This window comes from Hemitrygon akajei, chromosome 13, assembly GCF_048418815.1.
Source record: "Hemitrygon akajei chromosome 13, sHemAka1.3, whole genome shotgun sequence".
Classification (NCBI taxonomy): Eukaryota; Metazoa; Chordata; class Chondrichthyes; order Myliobatiformes; family Dasyatidae; genus Hemitrygon; species Hemitrygon akajei.
Window position 1 is genome coordinate 61,986,177 of NC_133136.1, and position 21,321 is coordinate 62,007,497.

Here is a 21,321-nt window from a genome sequence, read left to right on the forward strand (position 1 = left end):
GGCAGATGTAGCACTTGTTCCGTTTACAAGGATAAGTGCCAGGAGGGAGATCGGTGGGAAGGGATGGGGGGGACGAGTGGACAAGGGAGTCGCGTAGGGAGCAATCCCTGCGAAAAGCAGAAAGGGGGGGGGAGGGAAAAATGTGTTTGGTAGTGAGATGCCGTTGGAGGTGGCGGAAGTTACGGAGAATTATATGTTGGACCTGGAGGCTGGTGGGGCGGTAGGTAAGGACAAGGGGAACCCTATCCTGAGTGGGGTGAGGGCAGATGTGCGGGAAATGGGAGAGATGAGTTTGAGAGTAGAGTTGATGGTGGACGAAGGGAAGCCTCTTTGCTTAAAAAAGGAAGACATCTCCTTCATCCTGGAAAGAAAAGCCTCATCCTGAGAGCAGATGCGGCGGAGACGGAGGAATTGTGAGAAGGGGATAGCCTTTTTGCAAGAGACAGGGTGGGAAGAGGAATAGTCCAGGTAGCTGTGAGAGTCTGTAGGTTTATAGTAGATATCAGTAGATAGGCCGATATCAGACAGAAAGATCAAGAAAGGGGAGGGAGGTGTCAGAAATGGACCAGATAAATTTGAGGGCAGGGTGAAAGTTGGAGGCAAAATTAATGAAGTCGACGAGCTCAGCACGTGTGCAATGCAGTCGTCGATGTAGCGAAGGAAAAGAGGGGGATGGATACCGGTCTAGCCTTGGAACATGGACTGTTCCACAAATAATATTTGATATGATCTGATTCTTGGAATCAAGCAGCGAATGTATTGTAAGAATAAATGTAGTAAATCTTGGGCTGAAGCAGTTTATTTTCATTTTATTCATCAACACTAAACTCTTTAAATTTATCATGTGTGTATAATTTTATGGAGACCATGTAACTAGCTCCTCAATGGTTATGCATCATGTCAAGTAACCAAAAATGATTTTGGTTCACAATAATGAATAAATTGATGACTTGATCATACACAACTTTAAATCGCTGGTTCATTTTCATGCCTGTAATCTGATAGGTTAATTTTCCCCCTATAGTTATCATTTGGGTGATTTGTATCATTTGTATTGATTTGGGTCATTTGGTATGTAGGAAATGATTGGAGTTAACAGCAAAACAAAAATTCTTTTGGGCTTTGATTCTGAAATTAGTTTAAAGATTTTAGTTCATTTAGGACTTGGAGTGAAAACAGAATCATTGTTTAGGAATTAACAGTATTTAAGGGGAAGCAGTCATTGTTTATCTAAGATAATAGAACCTTGCATTTATATAGTATTATAGCTAGAAGTTTTAGACTTAAAATTTTAAAAGAAGGATATTTAGCTCAGTCATGAAATAGACTTTTTCACAAATCACAATCACAGGAGGAGAGGTAGACAAGCCTTGAGGCGAGTTCCGGAGTTCAGGGCCAAATGTTTAGTTATAGTTACAATGTGGATTGTAACTAACTGCAAATTTTGGGCACATGAGGATTGTAGGATTAGAAATGATTACAGAGATTGGGGAGAGTAAAGTAGAAACTGAAACAAAGAAGAGAATCATTTCAAAGCTTAAACTTTTTACAAAAGTAACACGATGGAGTGTCACAGGTAATGCTCCTGCCCCTCACAGCTGTAGGGACTTGATCCATGTTTCTAATGCTGTCTTTGCAGAGTTAGCATGTTGTCCCATGAACTCTGTGAGTTTCGCCTAGATACCTGTTTCCTCCAACCTCCCAGAGATGTGGTGGTGACTAGAATGGTTGGCAGGAAGATCAGTGTAGTAAAGTAAGACCGGTGAAGGTGGATGGCAGGAGGATCAAGGTGGTATTAATGGATATGTGAGGAAGAATAAACCAAGGGAAATAAGTTTGCGGGCAAGTACTGTCAGGTTTGCTTTGAAAGCTGGCATAGGCTCAGTGGGCTGAATGGTTGTCTCTTGCCTTGTAATGGAATTGGAAAAATTAAATCTTACCAACTTGCATTTGCTTGGATGGAAATCAAATTACATCTGGTCAAATACGTTAGATTTTATTGCATGGTTTATGATATTTCCAGTTACAACAAAACTGTTACTTCACCCCTTCACCCTACCAGTGAAATCTGTTGTAAAGGCAGATATTTCATGATTCAAGAAATGGGGAAGAATGATCATTTATAACATGATTTGAGACAGTAAATGTAAAAATGTGTGTGGTTGTGTGGAAGTATCAGTGGATCACACTCTCTGTGTCAGACAGTGGAAGTTCCACTAAATTTTTGAGCCCACAAGTCATAGCCAAATCTTCCAGTGCAGGCCTGAGGGTGATGTATACTTGTAGATGCTGAACTCTAGAAGGGTTGTTCAACCACAGCTCTGTTGCTAACACTTCATAGTGTATGTGAAACATCCTATCCTTATCAAAGATCTGTGGCAGTCTCCCTAATTTCCTAGGTAAGATGCATCCATCATCTAGCTGGCTTATTTCATATTTCTCATGATAGATACTGAAGTTATTAATGGTATGGAATCTGACTGCTTTCCCATCAGTTCCATTTCCTTACTTGTCTCTCTTTTACATGTTCTCTCCATCTCACCCGTTGATTCATCCACTCTACCCCAACCAATTCTCCTGCCACCTGTTTATATGAGTGGATATTTACAGTGGTCAATGAGCCTACCGACAATTCTTTGGGCTTTGGTAATGCCAGTGCCCAGCAGTAAACCCACAGGGGTAAAGGGAGAACATACAAATTCCAGGTAGTCAATTCTCAAAGTTGAAATAATGCCAAGCATAAGTTATTCACCTCTCTATTGTTACAGCAGGAGCTTGCATTTTGTTATTGTAAAATGTTTTGAAAGGATCAACGCTGTTTGATGCTGTGTAAATGCATGCCCTTTTATTGTGTTAACTTTCATCTGAGATCTATTTCGGCTCCTTGCTAGGTTCACGAAAACAATGATTGTTCATTGGTAATAATAAAATACTCAGCAGGCTGGTCAACGTTGGTGCAACGAGAGACAGATTTTGCTGATGACGCTTGTTGCTGTATTATGTCGATTTTGCAGCAACTTCAGATGAGATGAGATTTGTTGCGAAATGTCAATAGGTGCTGTCTGAATTAAGTATTTCCCTTAACATTGTGAAAATGACAGCTTGCTCACTTCCTCACCACTGACGTCATTAGATGCGACAAAGTGACTGTATTTGTGAAGTAGATGCAAATTAAATCTGAAGCAGATGCTAAATATTTACAAGCATAACCACCCTATTAATTATATTATGCTAATAGCTGGCAAACAATTTCTGTGGCATCAAAAATTAGCTATTACAAGTATTAGAGTTTTGAAATGCCTTGGGAGATCTTGAATATCAGATTTTAATCCTATTACTTTCTTTCCATCTCTCAGTCCAACCATTGCATTACTCTCCTGCGTTGTCCTTGATCTGACATTAAGTCTCACTACATTGTTTGCCCTGGGTCCATTCATTGAGGAGATATCCTGTTTGCCCTTTCTATGACATTGATAGCTCTTGCATTCAGCAGCCTCCTGGTGAAGGGAATTTCAAGATGAATACCGAATTTACTTTGATTTAATTCTATTTCAAAGTGTAGCTGCAACTTGACAATTTGGTATTTATCCAGTCCGGAGGATATTTAGAATTGTTTTTGAGATGTGGGGTAACGGGTGCATGTAGAAGATCATTGGATGGGTCATGGGAGGGACTGGCTTTAATGTCACAGGATAATGGAAGACATATATTGAGTTGACAACATTCAGCAGCAATGTTAAGTATTCACAAAATGCCTGAAGAAAAAATGATCCAGAATTGTTCAGTATACTGTTGAGGACCATCAAGTGCCTTTAATAATATGTTCTTTGAGCCACAGAAGTAAACTTTTAACTGTTAAAGTGCTCTGGCACTATTATTTATTACGTTAATGGAACTTAGCCCCATTTTTCTTCAACAATTGAGTTATGAGATTGGTTTTGATGCCTGTTACTAGGGAGTAATCTTATTTGTGGCCTGTTCTTTCACAGCAACAGAAAACGCATGTCCGTGATTGTCCGTACACCGTCGGGAAAGCTGCGGCTTTACTGTAAAGGAGCAGTGAGTCTTCGCTAATCTTCATGTTGTTCTTCTAGCCTTGAATTGCTGACGTATTAATGTTTGATATCTTTATTCTGCTCTTGTGAAATGTAGCCATTGAATTCAAAATGAAATGTAATCTTTCACTGACTGCCTTCTGTACTATTTGATAAATCCATGCCAAATATTCTATACATTAGTTAAGCATAGAATGTTCCAGTCCATTTTTCATTCTGCAAAACAAAGCACACAATGTAAATGTACACTGATATATGTAATCAAAACTATTTTCAAACCCAGTTCAGATGAAGTGTCTCGACCCAAATGGTCAACTGTCTATTTCCCTCCTACAGCTGTTGCCTGGCCCACTGAGTTCCTCCAGGATTTTGTATTTCCCTCGATATTCCAGTATCCCTTGTGTCACTTTCACTAAATATTTCAGAAGAGGGTAATGATCTTTAGACATGTACAAAATCCATCTTGGATAGGAGTGAGAAGTATCAGTAAGAATACTTAAGGAAGGTTAGAAGCTTGTCATAGTCAAGAACTTGTGTAGTATTAGTTTTCATTTCTAAATGGGGCCATAACTGTGAGATTGATGGTCAGCCTATCAGGAGTGCTGATGTAGCAAACTATTTTAATCCTTTTTTTAACTGTGAATTACACCTCCGGTGTTTTGGGCAGCATTGAAGGTCCTCCATCTCTGGCAGTGTTCAGGACTTCTTTCATCATGTTAGTAGCTGCTTCTCGGTTTTCGCTACTGTCAGTCACGCAAGTCCCAGATGAGGATTCAGGTATACTGTCACACTCAAATGTAAAAGGATTCTTCATTGCAGTTTTTGTAGTAATTTTGTTTGTCAGAGTTGTTTGCCCTGAGCTGAACCCCTAAACCTTGAGGACTGGTGGACCACTCTTAGTCTGGCCTCTACCCTTTGACCTGTTTTCCAGGGGTGACCTTACCAAGAGCCAAAGCACAAAGCCCTGACTCCAGCCAACATAGCTCTCCAGATCATTGAGCCATGCAAGCCTCCAAGGGGATTGTGATCCTCTTAGAGGTGGTTTAATGAGGATTTATTAATGTTTCTGGCCAAATTGGCTTGGAGACCAATGAAAACTGCAATAAAAAATAAAAATAGCTCAGTAACCATCTTCAGGGAATAGTTTCCAGCACGCATGCAGAAAGTGCAAGTGGGGGTGTGTGGACGGTTAGAGAAGGATGCTAAGGGCCTTCCCCTTAGCAGTAAATGGTTTCCTTTGTGAGGCCTGAAGGTCGCTCACAATGAAATTCCATTCCTGAATATAATAGAGCAATTCTAGAAGTGAGCTATTCTGCTGTGGTGAGATAACTGAGGGAGCAGAAAGAAACAGATCGTGGAGTTTAGGCAAATTGCTGATCAGTTGCTGAGGAGTTATTCACTGTTTGGTTTGGTGGTGTTGAATTTGGAGATGTCTTATAGGCTCTTCAGAAGTCATAAATAAGACACAAATCTTGCGCTGACCACCACTTTATTAGATGTTCATCATAGTGCTGGTCAAACAGTGTCAGCATGTAAGAAAATCAAAGGCACAAAGAACTTGTCCAATGCTCACTATTTGTACTGCAAACCTGCTTCTCCAGTGAGATGAGGGGATCTCCTTACAAGACAGTCAGTGGGAATAGTATTTTGTGATGCACACTGCTAAACACTCCAGTGTTACAGACAAAGCAATGCAGATATACAGAGCCAAATATACCACACACTGAAGGCTTACAGACAAATGGGTGGCTGTACAGACATATAAGCTAGCGTAACGAATACTAAACCTACAAGAAAACACTTCAGCCTGGACTCAAAACTTACAACAAGAGAGGCTCAGCATTAATCTCCACCTCCTTTGTTGGAATAGGACAGATGCAAGCAATCATATTCTATACTTATTGTAGTTCCCACTTATGGGCAGGTGTATCAGTTGTAACACTTCCCAAAATGCCTGTATAATGCACAGTAGAGTAATAAACCATTTAGTGCTGGAATTTATTTTTGAATATATTTTGCAGGATACAGTTATTTATGAACGGTTGTCTGAGAGCTCACGTTACAAGGACATCACTTTGAAACATTTAGAGCAGTTTGCTACAGAAGGTTTGTATACAGCATCATAAATCAGTACTTTTCAATGAAGACCAATTTCCAAGTGATGGTCTGGCAGTTCTACTTGTGTGTTAGTGAAAGCTGAGTAGAATTCAAAAAAGTTAAAGTTCAAAGTAAATTTATAATCAAAGTACATGTATGTCACCATAACCAACCCTGAGGTTCTTTTTCTTGCGGGCATACACAGTAAATCCAAGAAACACAATAGAATCAATGAAAGACCTCACCTAACAGGATGGACAAACAACCAGTGTGCAAAAGACAACAAACTGCAAATACAAAAGAAATAATAATAAATAAGCAATAGATACCAAGAACATGAGATGAAGAGTCCTTGAAATTGAGTTCTTTGGTTGTGGGAGCGGTTTAGCAATGGGGCGACTGAAGTTATCAATATTGGTTCAAGAGCCTGATGGTTGAGGGGGTAATAACTGTTCCTGAACCAGGTGGTGTGAGTTCTGAGACTCCTGTACCTTCTGCCTGATGGCAGCAGTGAGAAGAGAGCATTGTCTGGGTGGTGGGGGTTCTTGATGATGGATGCCGCTTTCCTGTGACAGAGCTCCCTGTAGATGTGTTCTATGGTGAGGAGGGCTTTACCTGTGATGGACTGGGCCTACCCACTACTTTTTGTAGGATTTTCAATTCAAGGGCATTGGTGTATCCTTATTGGGACATAATGCAACCAATCAGTATACTTTCTAGCAGACATCTACAGAAGTTTGTTAAAGTTTTAAATGTTATGCCAGTTCTTCACAAATGTCTAAGGAAGTAGAGGTGCTGCTGTGCTTTCTTCACAATGGCACTTACAAATTAATTGAATAGTGCCACTTCAAAACTCATTTGTGGTCAAAAATATCTGTCTGACATTAAAGTTACTTGTGTGGTGTCTGAAAGTTATGGTCTTTCCCAGATTTCACTTCCTGAATTTTTATTGCACATAAACTTCTCATAAGATGTGCTAAACTGAAGCTATTAGTGAGTCCTGGCAGTCTTGCATTGTGCTTACATCTGTGCAAGCTCCAGGGAACCGGTAGTACTGGTGCAGACTGTGGGATGAAAAACAAAAAGCCCTAAAGCAGAGAAAGTGTAAAATTGCCTTGATTTGGAAGAATGATGAAAGATTATGTACAAATATTCATCATGTGTTAAAGTGTGGAATAGCAGATTCGGATATTCATGCTGTGGCTTCATTTAAAGTTCTGCCAATTGGCAATATTTACTTGCTAAGAATTGTCACTTTTTTATATTGCCAGCTTCATATTTATACACTATAATTATTCCAATTTACTGGTAACATTAAGTGTCAGAAGAGACATATTTATCTCCTAAGTCAAAGGGGAACTGAGAAGTAAAATTTTGACATAGAGAATGGTGGGTATATCAAGTAGGCTGCCAGGGGAAGTGGTCAAGTATGCGAAAGGATATTTAGTCATTTCACGATAACTATAAAATGTAATGATGATCTTTGCTTTTCAGGATTGAGAACCTTGTGCTTTGCAGTTGCTGAAATTTCAGAGATGATGTACCAAGACTGGCTGGAAATATATCAGCGGGCTTCCACTGCACTACAGAATAGGATACTCAAGCTTGAAGAAAGTTATGAACTGATTGAAAAAGTAAGATTTTCGGGCAGAATTCAAATGCAGTGTATCATAAAGCAAATAGTTTGTCAGTTAATTGTGTACCCAAACACAGTGAGTGATTTTATCATTGCATTGTAGTTATGGGTCACTATAATTATTGGTTATAGCATTTTCTAAGAGCCCTGTTGTTGTTAGGGATGCACACGATCAGTGGCTGATTTGTGCAATCAAGCCTGAGCTTGGAGCATGCATGCTATGTTGCTATTTATGTGAAAATATCTTTGAAGCTCAGTTAACTGTGGTTATTGATTATAACTTGCTGGATGTGTCTAAGATAATGTGAACTGCATATTTTCCAAACTTTTGTCAGTGCAAACCTTAGTCATTTCACAGAAAGGAGCCTCTTGCTGTTATTCTTCCTCCCTCTACCGATTATCTGATTGCATTTCTGTCTACAGAGACAGAACCTGGTGCCTTTCAGGTTGTCATAAATGCTTGCATTCCAAGGACTCCAGAGAGTGAGGGAGCGGAACCAGTCTAGAACGGCTGTAGCTATTCTCTAGGAAATCATTGAAGTGCTTTGCAGATACTTGAAAATAGTTTCAAATAGTTTAAAACTTGTTTAAAATTCAGTTTCCCTTTCTGTATTTTGGAAACTGGGAGAATCTGTGCTATTCATACTAACTTGCTCTCTCGTCCATGAACTACAGCACAGTAGTTAGTACAGATTTTGCACTGATCAAATCTGACATTTCTGTTTGCAAAAGCAAATCTATTTTCCACTTTGTTGCTCGAGCATTATGTATAGACATTAGTGTGTCTTTGTTGGAAACCATTTCATTCCCATCTGGCACCTGAAATTATAATATGTGCAAAAATCATTCTGTTGACCCCATTACTGTAACCATTATTAAATCATTTTTGATTATCAGGAATGAGATAATTCCAGATATTGTAACTGTTTAATCAAAGCAGGCTTTCATCACTGAAATGTCACTAAACAAATTATTACAATAAAGTAAAAGTTAAGTAATTAGTAAAAGATTTACTTGCCTTTCCCTTTGTCTCATAGTTACTAGGGGCTTGATGCGTGGTGAGTGGCTGATACCTGATAAATGATAAATGCATTAGATCAAGTAAAAGATTAGAACCATATGATAGAATAAAAATGCTGGGCTTCCACCTGTGAGCTGTTTCTTGCAAAAGTAACAAAAAGTGAGATAATATTCAAGTTGGTGGATGTTAAAATTAAGGGGTAATAATTAATTTCTGTCTGTAGTTCTTGGAAAGATGGGTCCTTGTAGACAGCAGTGAAAAAGATGTGGGATGGGGCATAATTGGATAAAAGCATTTCAGTTATGAAATGCTGCAGTTGTGCTCATAGCATGTGTCACCATTTGCTGAAAGTGGAGAATAATTTAAAGAAACATTTCAGAAATGTGCATTGAGTTTGAAAGGAAATGCTCAATCTCCTTGGAAGAATGCATGGTCGAATGTTCAGAAACGGTGATGTTTGTTTATTAAATTGTGTGTTATTCTATTTACCTTGACCCAATTCCCATTAAATTTGCGCTTTTATTACTGCTATCGGGGAGGAGCTACAGGAGCTTGAAGACACTCACCCAACAATTCATTAACAGCCTCTACTCCACTGCCAATAGATATCTGAATGGTCTATGAATACAGCACTGTTATTCCTTTTTTTTGCTATTCATTTCTTTTGTAATTATTGTAATTTTATGTCTGCACTATACTGCTGCTGTAAAGCAACAGATTTCATAACATGTCAGTGACAATAAACTGAATCTGATCCTGAATATCCACTGCTGAATGAAATTTAAATCACCTATTTTTTAATCCAAACCGGATATAAGTAAATAAAGAATGTGGTACCTGTGACAGTATAATTATTACCAGTGAGCTTTAGGCAAAAGTCTTCCTTCAAGATATTGAAATTTATGAAAGAATGTGTGCTGTTTTAATCCAGGTTAAGCTCTTCTTCAAATATCAATGAGTTGAGTGAAACGGGTAATAATTTTGCAATGTCAAAATCAAGTTTCATGTCATATGGACAAGTAATTGTTTTGCACAGATGCAGTGAAAAACTTGCCCACAGCAGCATCACATGTACGTAGCATCAGGTAAGCAGCATTCACAAGAAAGGCATACACATAAAATATATTCAATTTTTACAAGAAAACACAATTAGAACAAAAAAACTAAGTCCATTTTACTGCAAGGTGGTCAATATGGCCTACTATTGCTAGGCTATAGTAATTAGAGTTCTGTGGGTTCGTTCAAGACCTGAATGGTAGAAGTGAAGTAGCTATTCTTGAACCGGGTGGCGTGGGACTTCAGGCTTCTGTACCTCCTGCTCATGATGGATGCAAAAAGGCGGCATGGTCCAGATGCTATGATTTTTATAGACTATAACTCAAGTTATCATTTGGGTCTGGTAATGCATTTGTTTTAAATAATTTGGAAGTGTTCCTCTCTGTGCTTTAATAACCACGCATCTAGTGTTCCCAAACGTTTGTTCATTGCTATTAAAAGTATATGGCCAATTTATATCTGCCTGCAGGTGGCAGTATTCCATCATAAAGCACGGGAAGTTTATCAGGCAAGTGTGAATTGGGTTGAGTGAAAATAATGCTCACAGATATCTGTCAAAACATCAATAGGTATGAGGGGAGATTGCTTGTATCTTAAGTGAAACTTACCATTTTCACTTGGTAAGGCACAGATTTCATGCATTTCTAAATTGCAGTGATCATGCTTGCAAATTGTTTTGCTTTGTCTTATTTGAACTTCCAGAAGTTTCGTTGTCCTTCAGCTTGCAATTTGCCCACAAAGCTGTAAATTGTGTTCAGGAAATGGGGTTGTTACCAGAGGTAGATAACTATCTGAGGACATTGGGATTTGCAGGAGCTGGGAACAGTTTGTTCAACACCCATGGTGAAAGCAGCTTCAATCTAACCTCCGAGTTGGTGTGCATTGATGCAGATTTTGTATTGTAAAGGAAGACCTCAGAGAAAAGGCTCACTTCCCCAGAGAAGAGTACCTCTAACTGACCCATTGCTCAGTATGACTACCTAATCTCAGTGCTGAAGGAGTGCAAGATTTGGTTATTTTTTATATTTCACATCATTTTTTAAATTTACTCTCAAAAGCTCAGATATTTCTAAGGAACTTAAAAAATTTTTAAAAGTTAGATTGTATGGATGGAGGAAATACAATTGATGAAGTGCATACTAAATTGACTGATTCCATTAAGGATTATTGATAAAATTAAGGGCATGACACTTAAGAAATTGTGAAAATTTAGTTTTTAAATTTTTTTTAAAGGGTAGTAAATAGAATCTTGCACTGAAATATGTATTTTTAAAAATTAAATAAATGTTAATAATATCAATAATGTGACCAGAATATTGACATTCATTGCTAAAACAAAAAGAAAATATTACAGAAAGAAAGAGGTACAAGCAAGTTAGAAGAAAAACCAGAAAATGTAAACCTTAGCAGGTGAGGTAATTCCTGTCTGTCTTAGAGAGAAACTTAAATTTGTAAAGCATACATTTGAAAGGGGTAGAATAGTGTAACAGGATTTTATATCTTGGTCTTCAGGAATGCTGGCAACTGGTGCAGTCAGTTAATTGTAAGTACAGTCCAATAATCCAGTTTTAATGAGGTTTACAGATATGAAATTGTTCTAAATGTTAAGTCATTTAAAATAAAATTTTAAGACAATTTAATATTGAACCATTTCTCAATTGTTTTGGACTGTGTTGGCACTGTACGCACCTCTGTATGAGTAACTTTGTTTTTGAGACCTAAAAATGACTTCTATGCTAAATTTAATCATTTAATCATTTCTTTAATATACCCTACTCAATTTCTTAATACAGTTCGCATTTTTAATTATTAGAAGTGTGGCGTGAAAGATGAAATGTGCTTAATTTTTGGAAGCTTTTAAATAGACTGAGAGAAATCTTTGGTGTTGATTACCTCATTCCAGGACCACAGCCATCCTTGTGCTGTTTGGATCACAGTCTGTGTTATAAGTTAGACAGCAGCCAGCACTGTTTTTACCTGAACAAATTGCAGAAGCCTGAATTGCCATGTCATAATGTTCTTTAAATTCCAAAAAATTCTGTGAATCCTTGGTGATTAGCTCTTTCTTGAAGAAGTCCTATCCAGGGCTGGCTTCTCTCTGTACATCCCTGCTAGGGGAGCTAGAGAAGGTAAATGGGAGTGCTTAGTATTAGATTTGTGCTGACAGCAAGGCCAGGATAAGTACAGAATTTCACAATAATGCCATTGCCTTATATAGTACAAACGTGTAGATTCCACTTAATTGAGACACATTGGTACCAGTACATTTTGGCCAATAAAGCAGCTGCCCCAATTAGCTGAAGCTTCTGGAAATAGTTAAAAAGGTATTTAAAAAAAAAGACAGATTACCATTTAACTGCGTAACAAATTATGTATTTAAATGAAATTCAGAATAAATTAGGACAATACCAAAACTACTAAAGTGCTATAAAATTGTGTATCAGTTCTCGAAAGAGGAATTCATTCATGGTATCCTGCCATGTTCTTTCGATTGACTGTAAATGAACAAAATCAGTGCAGACACATAGTGCAGATAGTGGACTGTTTTCAAACAGTGCTTTTGCATCCACCAAATCTTCATTTTAGTTGTAACATTCACGATGATTGTCGATACCTTCAAATTCTTTGTCGTTTCTAACTTGTTGAAGTAGTGAAATTTTCACTCCTGGCCATTTCTGGCATCTCCAAGCCTGAATGCTTGAAACTACAATGAGCAAAAGAGCTTACAATTATCATATTGTTTGTTACTGTTTTTTCAACACAAATGTGCAAGTGATGCTATTTAAAAACTGTTCACTCTAAGCATGATGTAGTATCTTAACAGCTACGTGATGCACACATGACTGACGTTGGTTTAAAAATGATCAGCTGCCATCCTGCTCCAATTAAGAGGCACAGTGTTTCAAATAAATTAAGGGAATCTCAGCTATTTTCTCAATTTGGTTTTCTTCTTTAAGAGTTGTCCCAAATAAGCAGCTGCCCTGATCAACCAGTGGCCCAAATAACTAGAATCAACTGTAAAATGAAAGAAAAAAAATGTTAAAATTTTGCGTAGAAATTATCCTCACTTGTATTTGTTAATACAAAACAGATGTGCATCTCTCCCTTTTAAAAACAAAGTAATGTCATCTTTAACCTGTCTTCTGTACTTTGTAAAAGATCAGTGTGACATCTGGTAAAATCCTAGAGTTGGTTTGCACACTTGCATCCACCCCTCCCTCTCCCCCTCCCAGGGCTCTGTGGAACACAACTTGTACAGATTGATATTGGAACAGCAACTAGACTTTAATAAAACACAATTGGTGGTGGCATTGTTTGGGAGGAGGGCATTTGGCCCTTGTGTCCAATGCAGATTCTTTGAAAGTATTATTCAATTAGTTCCACTATTCTATTTCCCTGTAACCCCACAAATACTTTCCCCTCCAGTATTTAAATAATTACCTTTTTAAAGTTATAATTGAATCTTCCTTCACCACCCTTTTAGGCAGATCATTCCTGATAATCATAACTCATTGCATGTTTTTTTAACTCTTTTGATTCTTTTGACAATTGCCTTTAAGTATATTTCCATCATATCTTTAATGCAGAAAAATATCTCAAGGATTCTTTCAGGAGGCATGCAATACTCTTCAAGATGGAAATAATAAAATATTTAGTGGGTTAAAAAGCCAGACATAAGGAAGAAAAGACAAGTTAAAAAGAGAATACAAGAAAGTGGAGCCTTGGTAGCTGATGGCATGCTTCCAATCTTCATTAACTTTTCAGATAAGCGCACAAGTATAGATTATTTGCAAACTGTAGGATTGGAGGAAATTCGTCAGAGGGAAGTATAAGATCATGGAGTGACCAGAAATGGAAGATGTCAATCTTAAAATTGAGATGTTGCTCGAACTGGGGCCTCTGTAAGCAAAATGCAAGAGAGCAATGGGTGGGATGGATTTAAGTTGAAGAGCTTTGTATGACTTCAAGTTTACAGATGGTAGAATGGAGACCAGCTCGGAGCACTGTGAAATGGCCATGTGTAAAGAGAAGAAAGATGGTTGTGATTTGAGCAGCAGATGAGCTACGTTAAGGAAGTGAACAGGAGCATTCTTAGTGTGGCTCTGAGGTTCAAAACACAGTGTAATCAGTGTGAAATGAAGGCTGTGAATGCTCTGCCTCAGTTTCTGACTTGATGCTTTGTTAAAGGAAGAAGCTAACCTCAAATAGTTTTTGGTTGATGTGAAGCAATTTAAAATGATAACAGACTGCTAAAGATTGCCTGCTTCAAGTTATTAAGCTTTTTCCTCAATCCAGTTATTTAAAGTTGGCAACTGATGAACTATCTAATGATTACCAGAAAGGAACTAATGGATGTCAATTTTATTATTTGCAATGCCATTTTGGGGCAAACTGTGCGTACATGCTCTGTGTGAAGTGGAACTAATCAATGAGCATTATCCAAATGGTAAAAATTGGGTGGGTAACAAATCAAGTTGGACAATGCAAAATCCAAGACTGAAAATTATAAACCTTGCTTCCATATGGTTGCACTCAGTGCAGTAATCTCTAAGATAAATCCTTTGACAAGCTTATCTTTATGTTCTGCTGCTAATTACTTTTCATCATTTTAATAGAATTTGCAATTGCTTGGAGCTACAGCGATTGAAGATAGACTACAAGACAAAGTTCCTGAAACTATAGAAACATTATCCAAAGCAGACATCAAAATTTGGATTCTTACAGGAGACAAACAGGAAACCGCTGTTAATATAGGTACAGCTGGAGTTGTAACTAATAGTGTTTCACTGAAAGTTATTTAATTTGTGAATGCATGTCCTTGTACAGTACTGTTCAGAATAAACATCAAAACAACAGTGCCATAATTTCAAGTAATCGCTGAATGCTTTAACTTAACATTAAAGAACTGTCCAAAATACTGTCCAAACATAAAACAATTTCTCTTTTTTGCAAAAAAAAAATCTGATTTTAGAAAGAAATATTGGCAAGAGTGTAAAATTTGGAAAAGTAGTATCTTGTACAGTTTTATTGGTTGGGGAAGAGTGAGCAAAAGTGTCATATTTTCAGTAGTTTATGCAAGGCCGTTTAGGCAGTGTAGCTCTGGTCTATTTTGTTAATAACCAATCTAATTTCAACTGTATTTCATTCCTTATACATGATCACATGTAACTGCTTACAACTGCTCACATTTTGGGTCAGTGATCTTCCATTAAGTAGAATGGGGGGGCACATGTAGATGCATTTAAACTGGGAAACGTAGTGTGTTACATTTTGGTAGGTAGAATGAAACGAAACATGATTAACATACAATCGCACTTTTAATACCATCAAAGGGGGGATGTTAAGGATTCATTATGAATAGCTGATCAGACTGAGGGTATGATTTTTAGAGAAGATACTTGGGCTTTCTCACTGGAGGCAGAGTATGAGAATAGGGAAATAATGATGAACATAATAATGATGGGCCATGTTTTTGGGATGTGGGTAGAATCATGAGAATGCTAGCGTATGACAGATCTGTCCTTATGATTTCTGTGACCTGGTCTGCAGTCAAGGAGCCCTTGTAATACTGAAGCCATTAGGATAAAGCCACCAAGTCACTGTGAGAGTACAAACTCTGAGCGGACAATATCTGAGGTTGGGATCGAACCTGTGTGTCAGGAACTGGGAGGCAGCAGCACCTTCTGCTGCACAACCAGGCTGCCCATTGGAGTGTGGCTTATGTGGGGATCTGTTAGAGAGATTTAAAAGTTTTTAGGCAGGGTGAATTTATTTGCATTGTTCGAACAGCAAAGAAGAGAGGGCTACGGCAAAAGAACCAAAAGTGAGGCAATGTAAACTTCTTTCACAGTGTGAGTAGTTTAGTTTTCACTGAGGAGGTGGTAGTTGGGGCACCAGTGTTCAAAATGGAGCAGGGTAAGTATCTGAAGGAAATTGCCAGGCAGTGGGAAGAGAAGTAAGTGAATTGCTCTTCTAATGAGCAAGTGTGTAAAGTGAACCCAAGGCTCTCACTATTCAGTAATTCTGATTCCGTGACCTAGTGTGGAATCGAGGAGGTCTGTAATAGTGAAAGCTTTAGGAGTGAAAGGGAAAACATTCTGTGTCTGGATAACCAAACATAAAGGAAGGCAGCTATGGTTAGTGAAGTACTGTGAAAGATTGTAGGATAGACCAAAGCCCCTATTTACATAATTTCTAATTCTCCACCAATTTAGTGTAATGTCAAAACAAATGAATAGCAGACAGGTTAAACTTCTAAATTAGTTAATAGTTATATTAAGGAAGCCACCTTCTAGTTCCCATTTATGTAGCAGCAGGTACAATGATGGAACAATTTCTTGACCAAAACTAAATTCTCTGTACTAACTTGTCAAAGACTCAAGGTCTCAGCTGAAAATCAGTATATTAATAGCCAGGCATCTGTTGTGGTATAATCGAAACTCTGTACAGCTGTAAAGAAGTTTCCATGCCCATCAAGATAAAGTCCTATAGTCGATTAGCCTGTATCTTTTATCTTTCTGTCTACTGTTTAGTCATTTCTTCCCTTGAACGCAGACTTTATGCTCCTCCATATTTACTAGCTTCTATTGGGAAAGTACTTACAAATATCTCAGTTATTCGTTTGATAGATATTATCAGTGTGATTTACGAGGGGTGATTGATAAGTTTGTGGCCTAAGGTAGAAGGAGTCAATATTAGAAAACCTAGCACATTTATTTTTCAACATAGTCCCCTCCTACATTTACACGTTTAGTCCAACGGTCATGCAGCATACGGATCTTGGAACTCCAGAAAGTGTCCACAGATGGTTGATTGATAAGTTTGTGGCCTAAGGTAGAAGGAGATGAGTTATACAGCTCTCGTTACATGTACACACAGTTCAACTCTGAGTGATTATGCAGAAAGTTTGAAGTTAATAACTCATCTTCTTCTACCTTAGGCCATGAACTTATCAATCACCCCCAATGAGTTATTAACTTCAAACTTCCTGCATAATCACTGTTGAACTGCGTGTACATGTAACGAGAGCTGTATAACTCATCTCCTTCTACCCTAGGCCACAAACTTATCAATCACCCATCTGTGGACACTTTCTGGAGGTCCAAGATCCGTTCACTTCACGACCGCTGGACTAAGTGTGTAAATGTAAGAGGGGACTATGTTGAAAAATAAAGGTGCTAGGTTTTCTAAAATTGACTCCTTCTACCTTAGGCCACAAACTTAACAATCACCCCTCGTACATCCTTTTAAGTTAGAGCAATGCAAAAATATTTTATTCTCTCTCAGCTGTCATTAGATCCCTAGAAAAAGGAAAAAATGGGAATAAAAATACTCATATTTTAAAAAAAACTTGCAGGTTCCTGAAGGCCACTCTGTCCATATGTACGCATCTATCAGGTTTTAACATCTTAGGGAAAAGCAACCTCGACAAATCCAGAGGTTTTGCCTTCGCTCTGCTAATTATTCCAAGTATTGATACATAAAGAAATTTCCTATTTCTAAACCTTAAGTTTAGTTTTATACCTTGTAATGCGAGTACTTATTTTCAATTCAAAGTAAATTTCTTGGTTAATCTTTTTAGGAGTTTGTGAAGCCTTTGTTTACTATTAGGTCATAGCCATTCTGTGATCACCTCCTTGCCCACATGGAAATGCCCATAATCTTCCTCACCGTTGACATTTGACATCAGCCTAATGCCTCCTCGCTGCACTTTCAATGCTCAGATATTTCCTTATTTAATTTATAGTTTGCAATGGTGACAATGCCATCAAATTTCTGCTACAAGATCAGATCTACGAGTGAGATAATACTGACATTGAACAGCTTTCCCACATCCTGCCTCCCATGAATTAGCATGTTTATTTTTTAATATCTTGTAAATTTACTTAGTGCTTTTCAGATGTTAAGTTGTAGATAATGTAAATTAAAAACTTTCCCAAGTTGAGAATATTACTATACAAGTAAATGGGGGAAAGAAGTATAATACTATAAACGCTGCATTTTGTAAAAGTCAGTTCCTACACTGATTTTTTTTTCTCTCTCAATTTTGTTTTTGAATTTATCTCCCCAATTGCCGTTATAATTTTTATTCCCACCAGTAGGTGAGAGCTTCTCACAAAAATAGTTTTCTCAATGGCAGTAATCTCTGGAAAGTTTTATATCTACAGCTTGCTTGTATTTGTAGCTGGCACCTTATATCTTTGGAATAAACCAGTTTTCTCAGCATTGATCAGGTAAATTGGGCTATATCCAATCCCCAGATTACATAAGGGTTCTGCTCCTGAGAAATGTCTCTAAGCTACTTTCACCATAAGAAACTTCAATTTTCTATAGTAACCTATGTCATCATTCCACGTACAAGACCATAAGATAGAGGAGCAGAATTATGCCATTTGGCCCATCACACCTGCTCCAGCATTTTGTTGTGGCTGATCCATTTTCCCTCTCAGCCCCATCTCCTGGCTTCTCCCCATTTCTCTTCATGCCCTGACTAATAAAGAATCTATCAACTTCTACCTTAAATGTACCCAATGACTTGGCTTCTACAGCCGCCAGTGGCAATGAGTTTCACAGATTCACTGCTCTGGTTAAGGAAATTCTTGCTCATCTCCGTTCTCGAAGGTTGCCCCCTCTATTCTGAGGCTGTGTCCTCTGGACTTAGACTCTCCCACCATAGGAAACATTTTCTCCACATCTACTCCATCAAGATCTTTCAACATTCAGTAGGTTTCAATGAGGTCACCTCTCATTCTTCTGAATTCCAGTGAGCAGAGGCCCAGAGCCATCAAACACTCACCATATGACAAGCCTTTCAATTCTGCAGTGATTTCCGTGAATGTCCTTTGAACCCATTCTAATGTCAGCACAGCCTTTCTTAAATAAGTAGCCCAAAAATGCTCTCAATACTCCCAAATGAGGTTTCACTGATGCTTTATAAAGCATCAACATTACATCCTTGCTTTTACATTCTCGTCCTCTTGAAATGAATGCTAACATTGCGTTTGCCTTCCTCACCACAGACTCAACCTGCAAATTAACCTTTAGGGAATTCTGCACAAGGACTCCCGAGTCCCTTTGCACCTCAGATTTTTTAGTTTTCTCTCTATTTAGAAAAGTCTACCCTTTGATTTTGTCTCTTAAAGTGCATAACCATACACTTTTCACTGTGTTCTATCTGCCATTTCTTTGCCCATTCTCCTAATCTGTTTGTCCTTCTGTAGCCTCTCTACTTCTTCAAGAGTACATGCCCCTCCACCTATCTTCATACTTGCAACAAAGCCATCAATTCCATCATCCAAATCATTGACATATAACATAAAAAGAAGCAGTCCCAACACACACCCCTGTGAAACACCACTAGTTACTGGCAGCCAACCAGAAAGGACTCCCTTTATTCCCACTATTTGCCTCCTGCCAATCAGCCACTGCTTTATCCATGCTATTATCTTCCTGTGATACCGTGGGCTCTTAACTTGTTAAGCAGCCTCATGTGTGGCATCTTGTCAAAGGCCTTCTGAAAATCCAAATACACAACATCCATCAATTCTCCTTTGTCTATCCTACTTGTTATTTCTTCAAAGAATTCCAACAGATTTGTCAGGCAGTGTTTTTCCTTGAGGAAACCATGCTGATTATAACCTATTTTATCCTGTGCCTCCAAGTGCCCCAAAACCAAATATCTAATAGACTCCAGCACCTTCCCAACCACTGAGGTCAGACTAACTGGCCTATAATATCCTTTCTTCTGCCTTTCTCCCTTCTTGAAGAGTGGAGTGACATTTGCAAATTTCCAGTCTTCCAGAATCATTCCAGAATCTAGTGATAGTTGAAAGATCATTACTAATGCCTCCACGATGTCTTCATCTACCTCTTTCAGAACCCTAGGGTGTACACCATCTGGTCCAGGTGACTTATTTAACTTCAGACCTTTCAGTTTCCCAAGAACCTTCTCTCTAGTTATGGTAACTTCACACACATCATGCTGCCTGATACTTGGAACTTACACCATGCTGCAAATATCTTCCACTTTGAAGACTGTTGGAAGATACTTATTCAGTTCATCCGCCATTTCCTTGTTCCCTATTACTACCTTTCCAACATCTTTTCCAGCAGCCTGATATTCATTCTCACCTCCCTTTTAGACTTTATGTTTCTAAAGAAGCTTTTGGTATCCTCTTTTGTGTTATTGGCCAGCTTACCTTCCATTTTTTTCTTTCTTAATTACTTTTTAGTTGCCTTCTGTTGGTTTTTAAAAGCTTCCCAATCCTCTAACATAGTCTATTATAGAATATACTCCATTAATTGTTGTAGTTCTTTGGTTATTTACTTGAGTGCTAACCATAAGAAAAATATTGAATATATGCTGTATCCTGTTATTAATACATACCAAAAAACATAATATCACTGTCTTGAAAAAGCTTTAAAGAATAAGGGAAAATTTGCATAAAGTTGGATATCTATATGTCTGATCCTTTCTAACTCAAGGAACCTCAGAGTACTGATAGGAATATAGCAATAGATAATGTTTACATTATTGAGATCTGAAGTCCTAGTAAAACTTTCTGTTCCAAATTTGTATGTTAAAGATTTGGATTTTTTTTTTGTATGTCAGTATGTTATAAAATTCACTGTTATTTGTACCTGCATTTTCACCATGCATGGCAGGGGGAAAAAAATGCCTTACTTGCAGATAGATTCAACAATTGTAAAAGTCTATTCCAATGAAAGATGATGCAATAGGTGCACAGATTTAATTTTAACAAGTACTAATAGGTGTTTTGTTTTCCTTCAATGCAGGACATGCATGTAAACTTCTAACGAAAAACATGGGTCTTATGGTTCTAAATGCACATACTCTTGATGTAAGTATTTAATCTCTTTTTGGTTTGGATCAATATCTGAAAAACAAAATAACTTGTTCTTGTTAGTTCCCGCTTAAACAATCTTATGAAATCCAAGATAATAAATCCCAAATATATTGGGTTATAAATACTTGGGCATTAGTGCAGAATAGATGATTTCCCAGATTAGCAGCTTGCGATGCATTCTGCTTGCGATTAATTGAAGTTATCCTACAAGGCTTCAGTATCAGTGACACCACAGGCTTTCAGTTTCCTACCATCTGAACCAACAGAGAAATTAACGTAAGCCACAACAAAAGTGAGAAAGACATAAAGAAAACTGTTAGTGCAGCCATGTAAATTTGAGATAGATGTCTGTTGAAAGTTGTTTTAAATTTGCTTGGCTTGGTTGTTGATTGCCTCTTTTGAACCATTTAATTTTGACTTAAACATCTGAGTTTTTAATGAAAAGGAGGATAGTTTTATCAGCATGTCCTTAGAGAAAAATGGCAAGAAATCTAACACTTCAAGTGAAAGATGCAAGCATGAGCTTTATTTGCTGTTTCTTCCTCTACCCGTACCTAAGTTGTTCATAGTTAGCAATAAGTTCACTCG

The 21,321-nt window shown here is 37.9% G+C and overlaps 1 protein-coding gene across 6 annotated transcripts in view; it reads left to right on the forward strand.

The window, feature by feature from the left end:
- atp8a1 (ATPase phospholipid transporting 8A1) overlaps positions 1-21,321 on the forward strand; it is a 366,447-nt gene that overhangs the window by 217,703 nt on the left and 127,423 nt on the right. For all 6 annotated transcript variants that reach the window (XM_073064740.1, XM_073064742.1, XM_073064739.1 and 3 more), the window contains 5 exons: positions 3,990-4,059; positions 6,077-6,161; positions 7,647-7,786; positions 14,482-14,620; positions 20,663-20,727. In XM_073064740.1, coding sequence (XP_072920841.1) covers positions 3,990-4,059; positions 6,077-6,161; positions 7,647-7,786; positions 14,482-14,620; positions 20,663-20,727 — 499 coding nt within the window. The remainder of the gene's footprint in view (positions 1-3,989; positions 4,060-6,076; positions 6,162-7,646; positions 7,787-14,481; positions 14,621-20,662; positions 20,728-21,321) is intronic.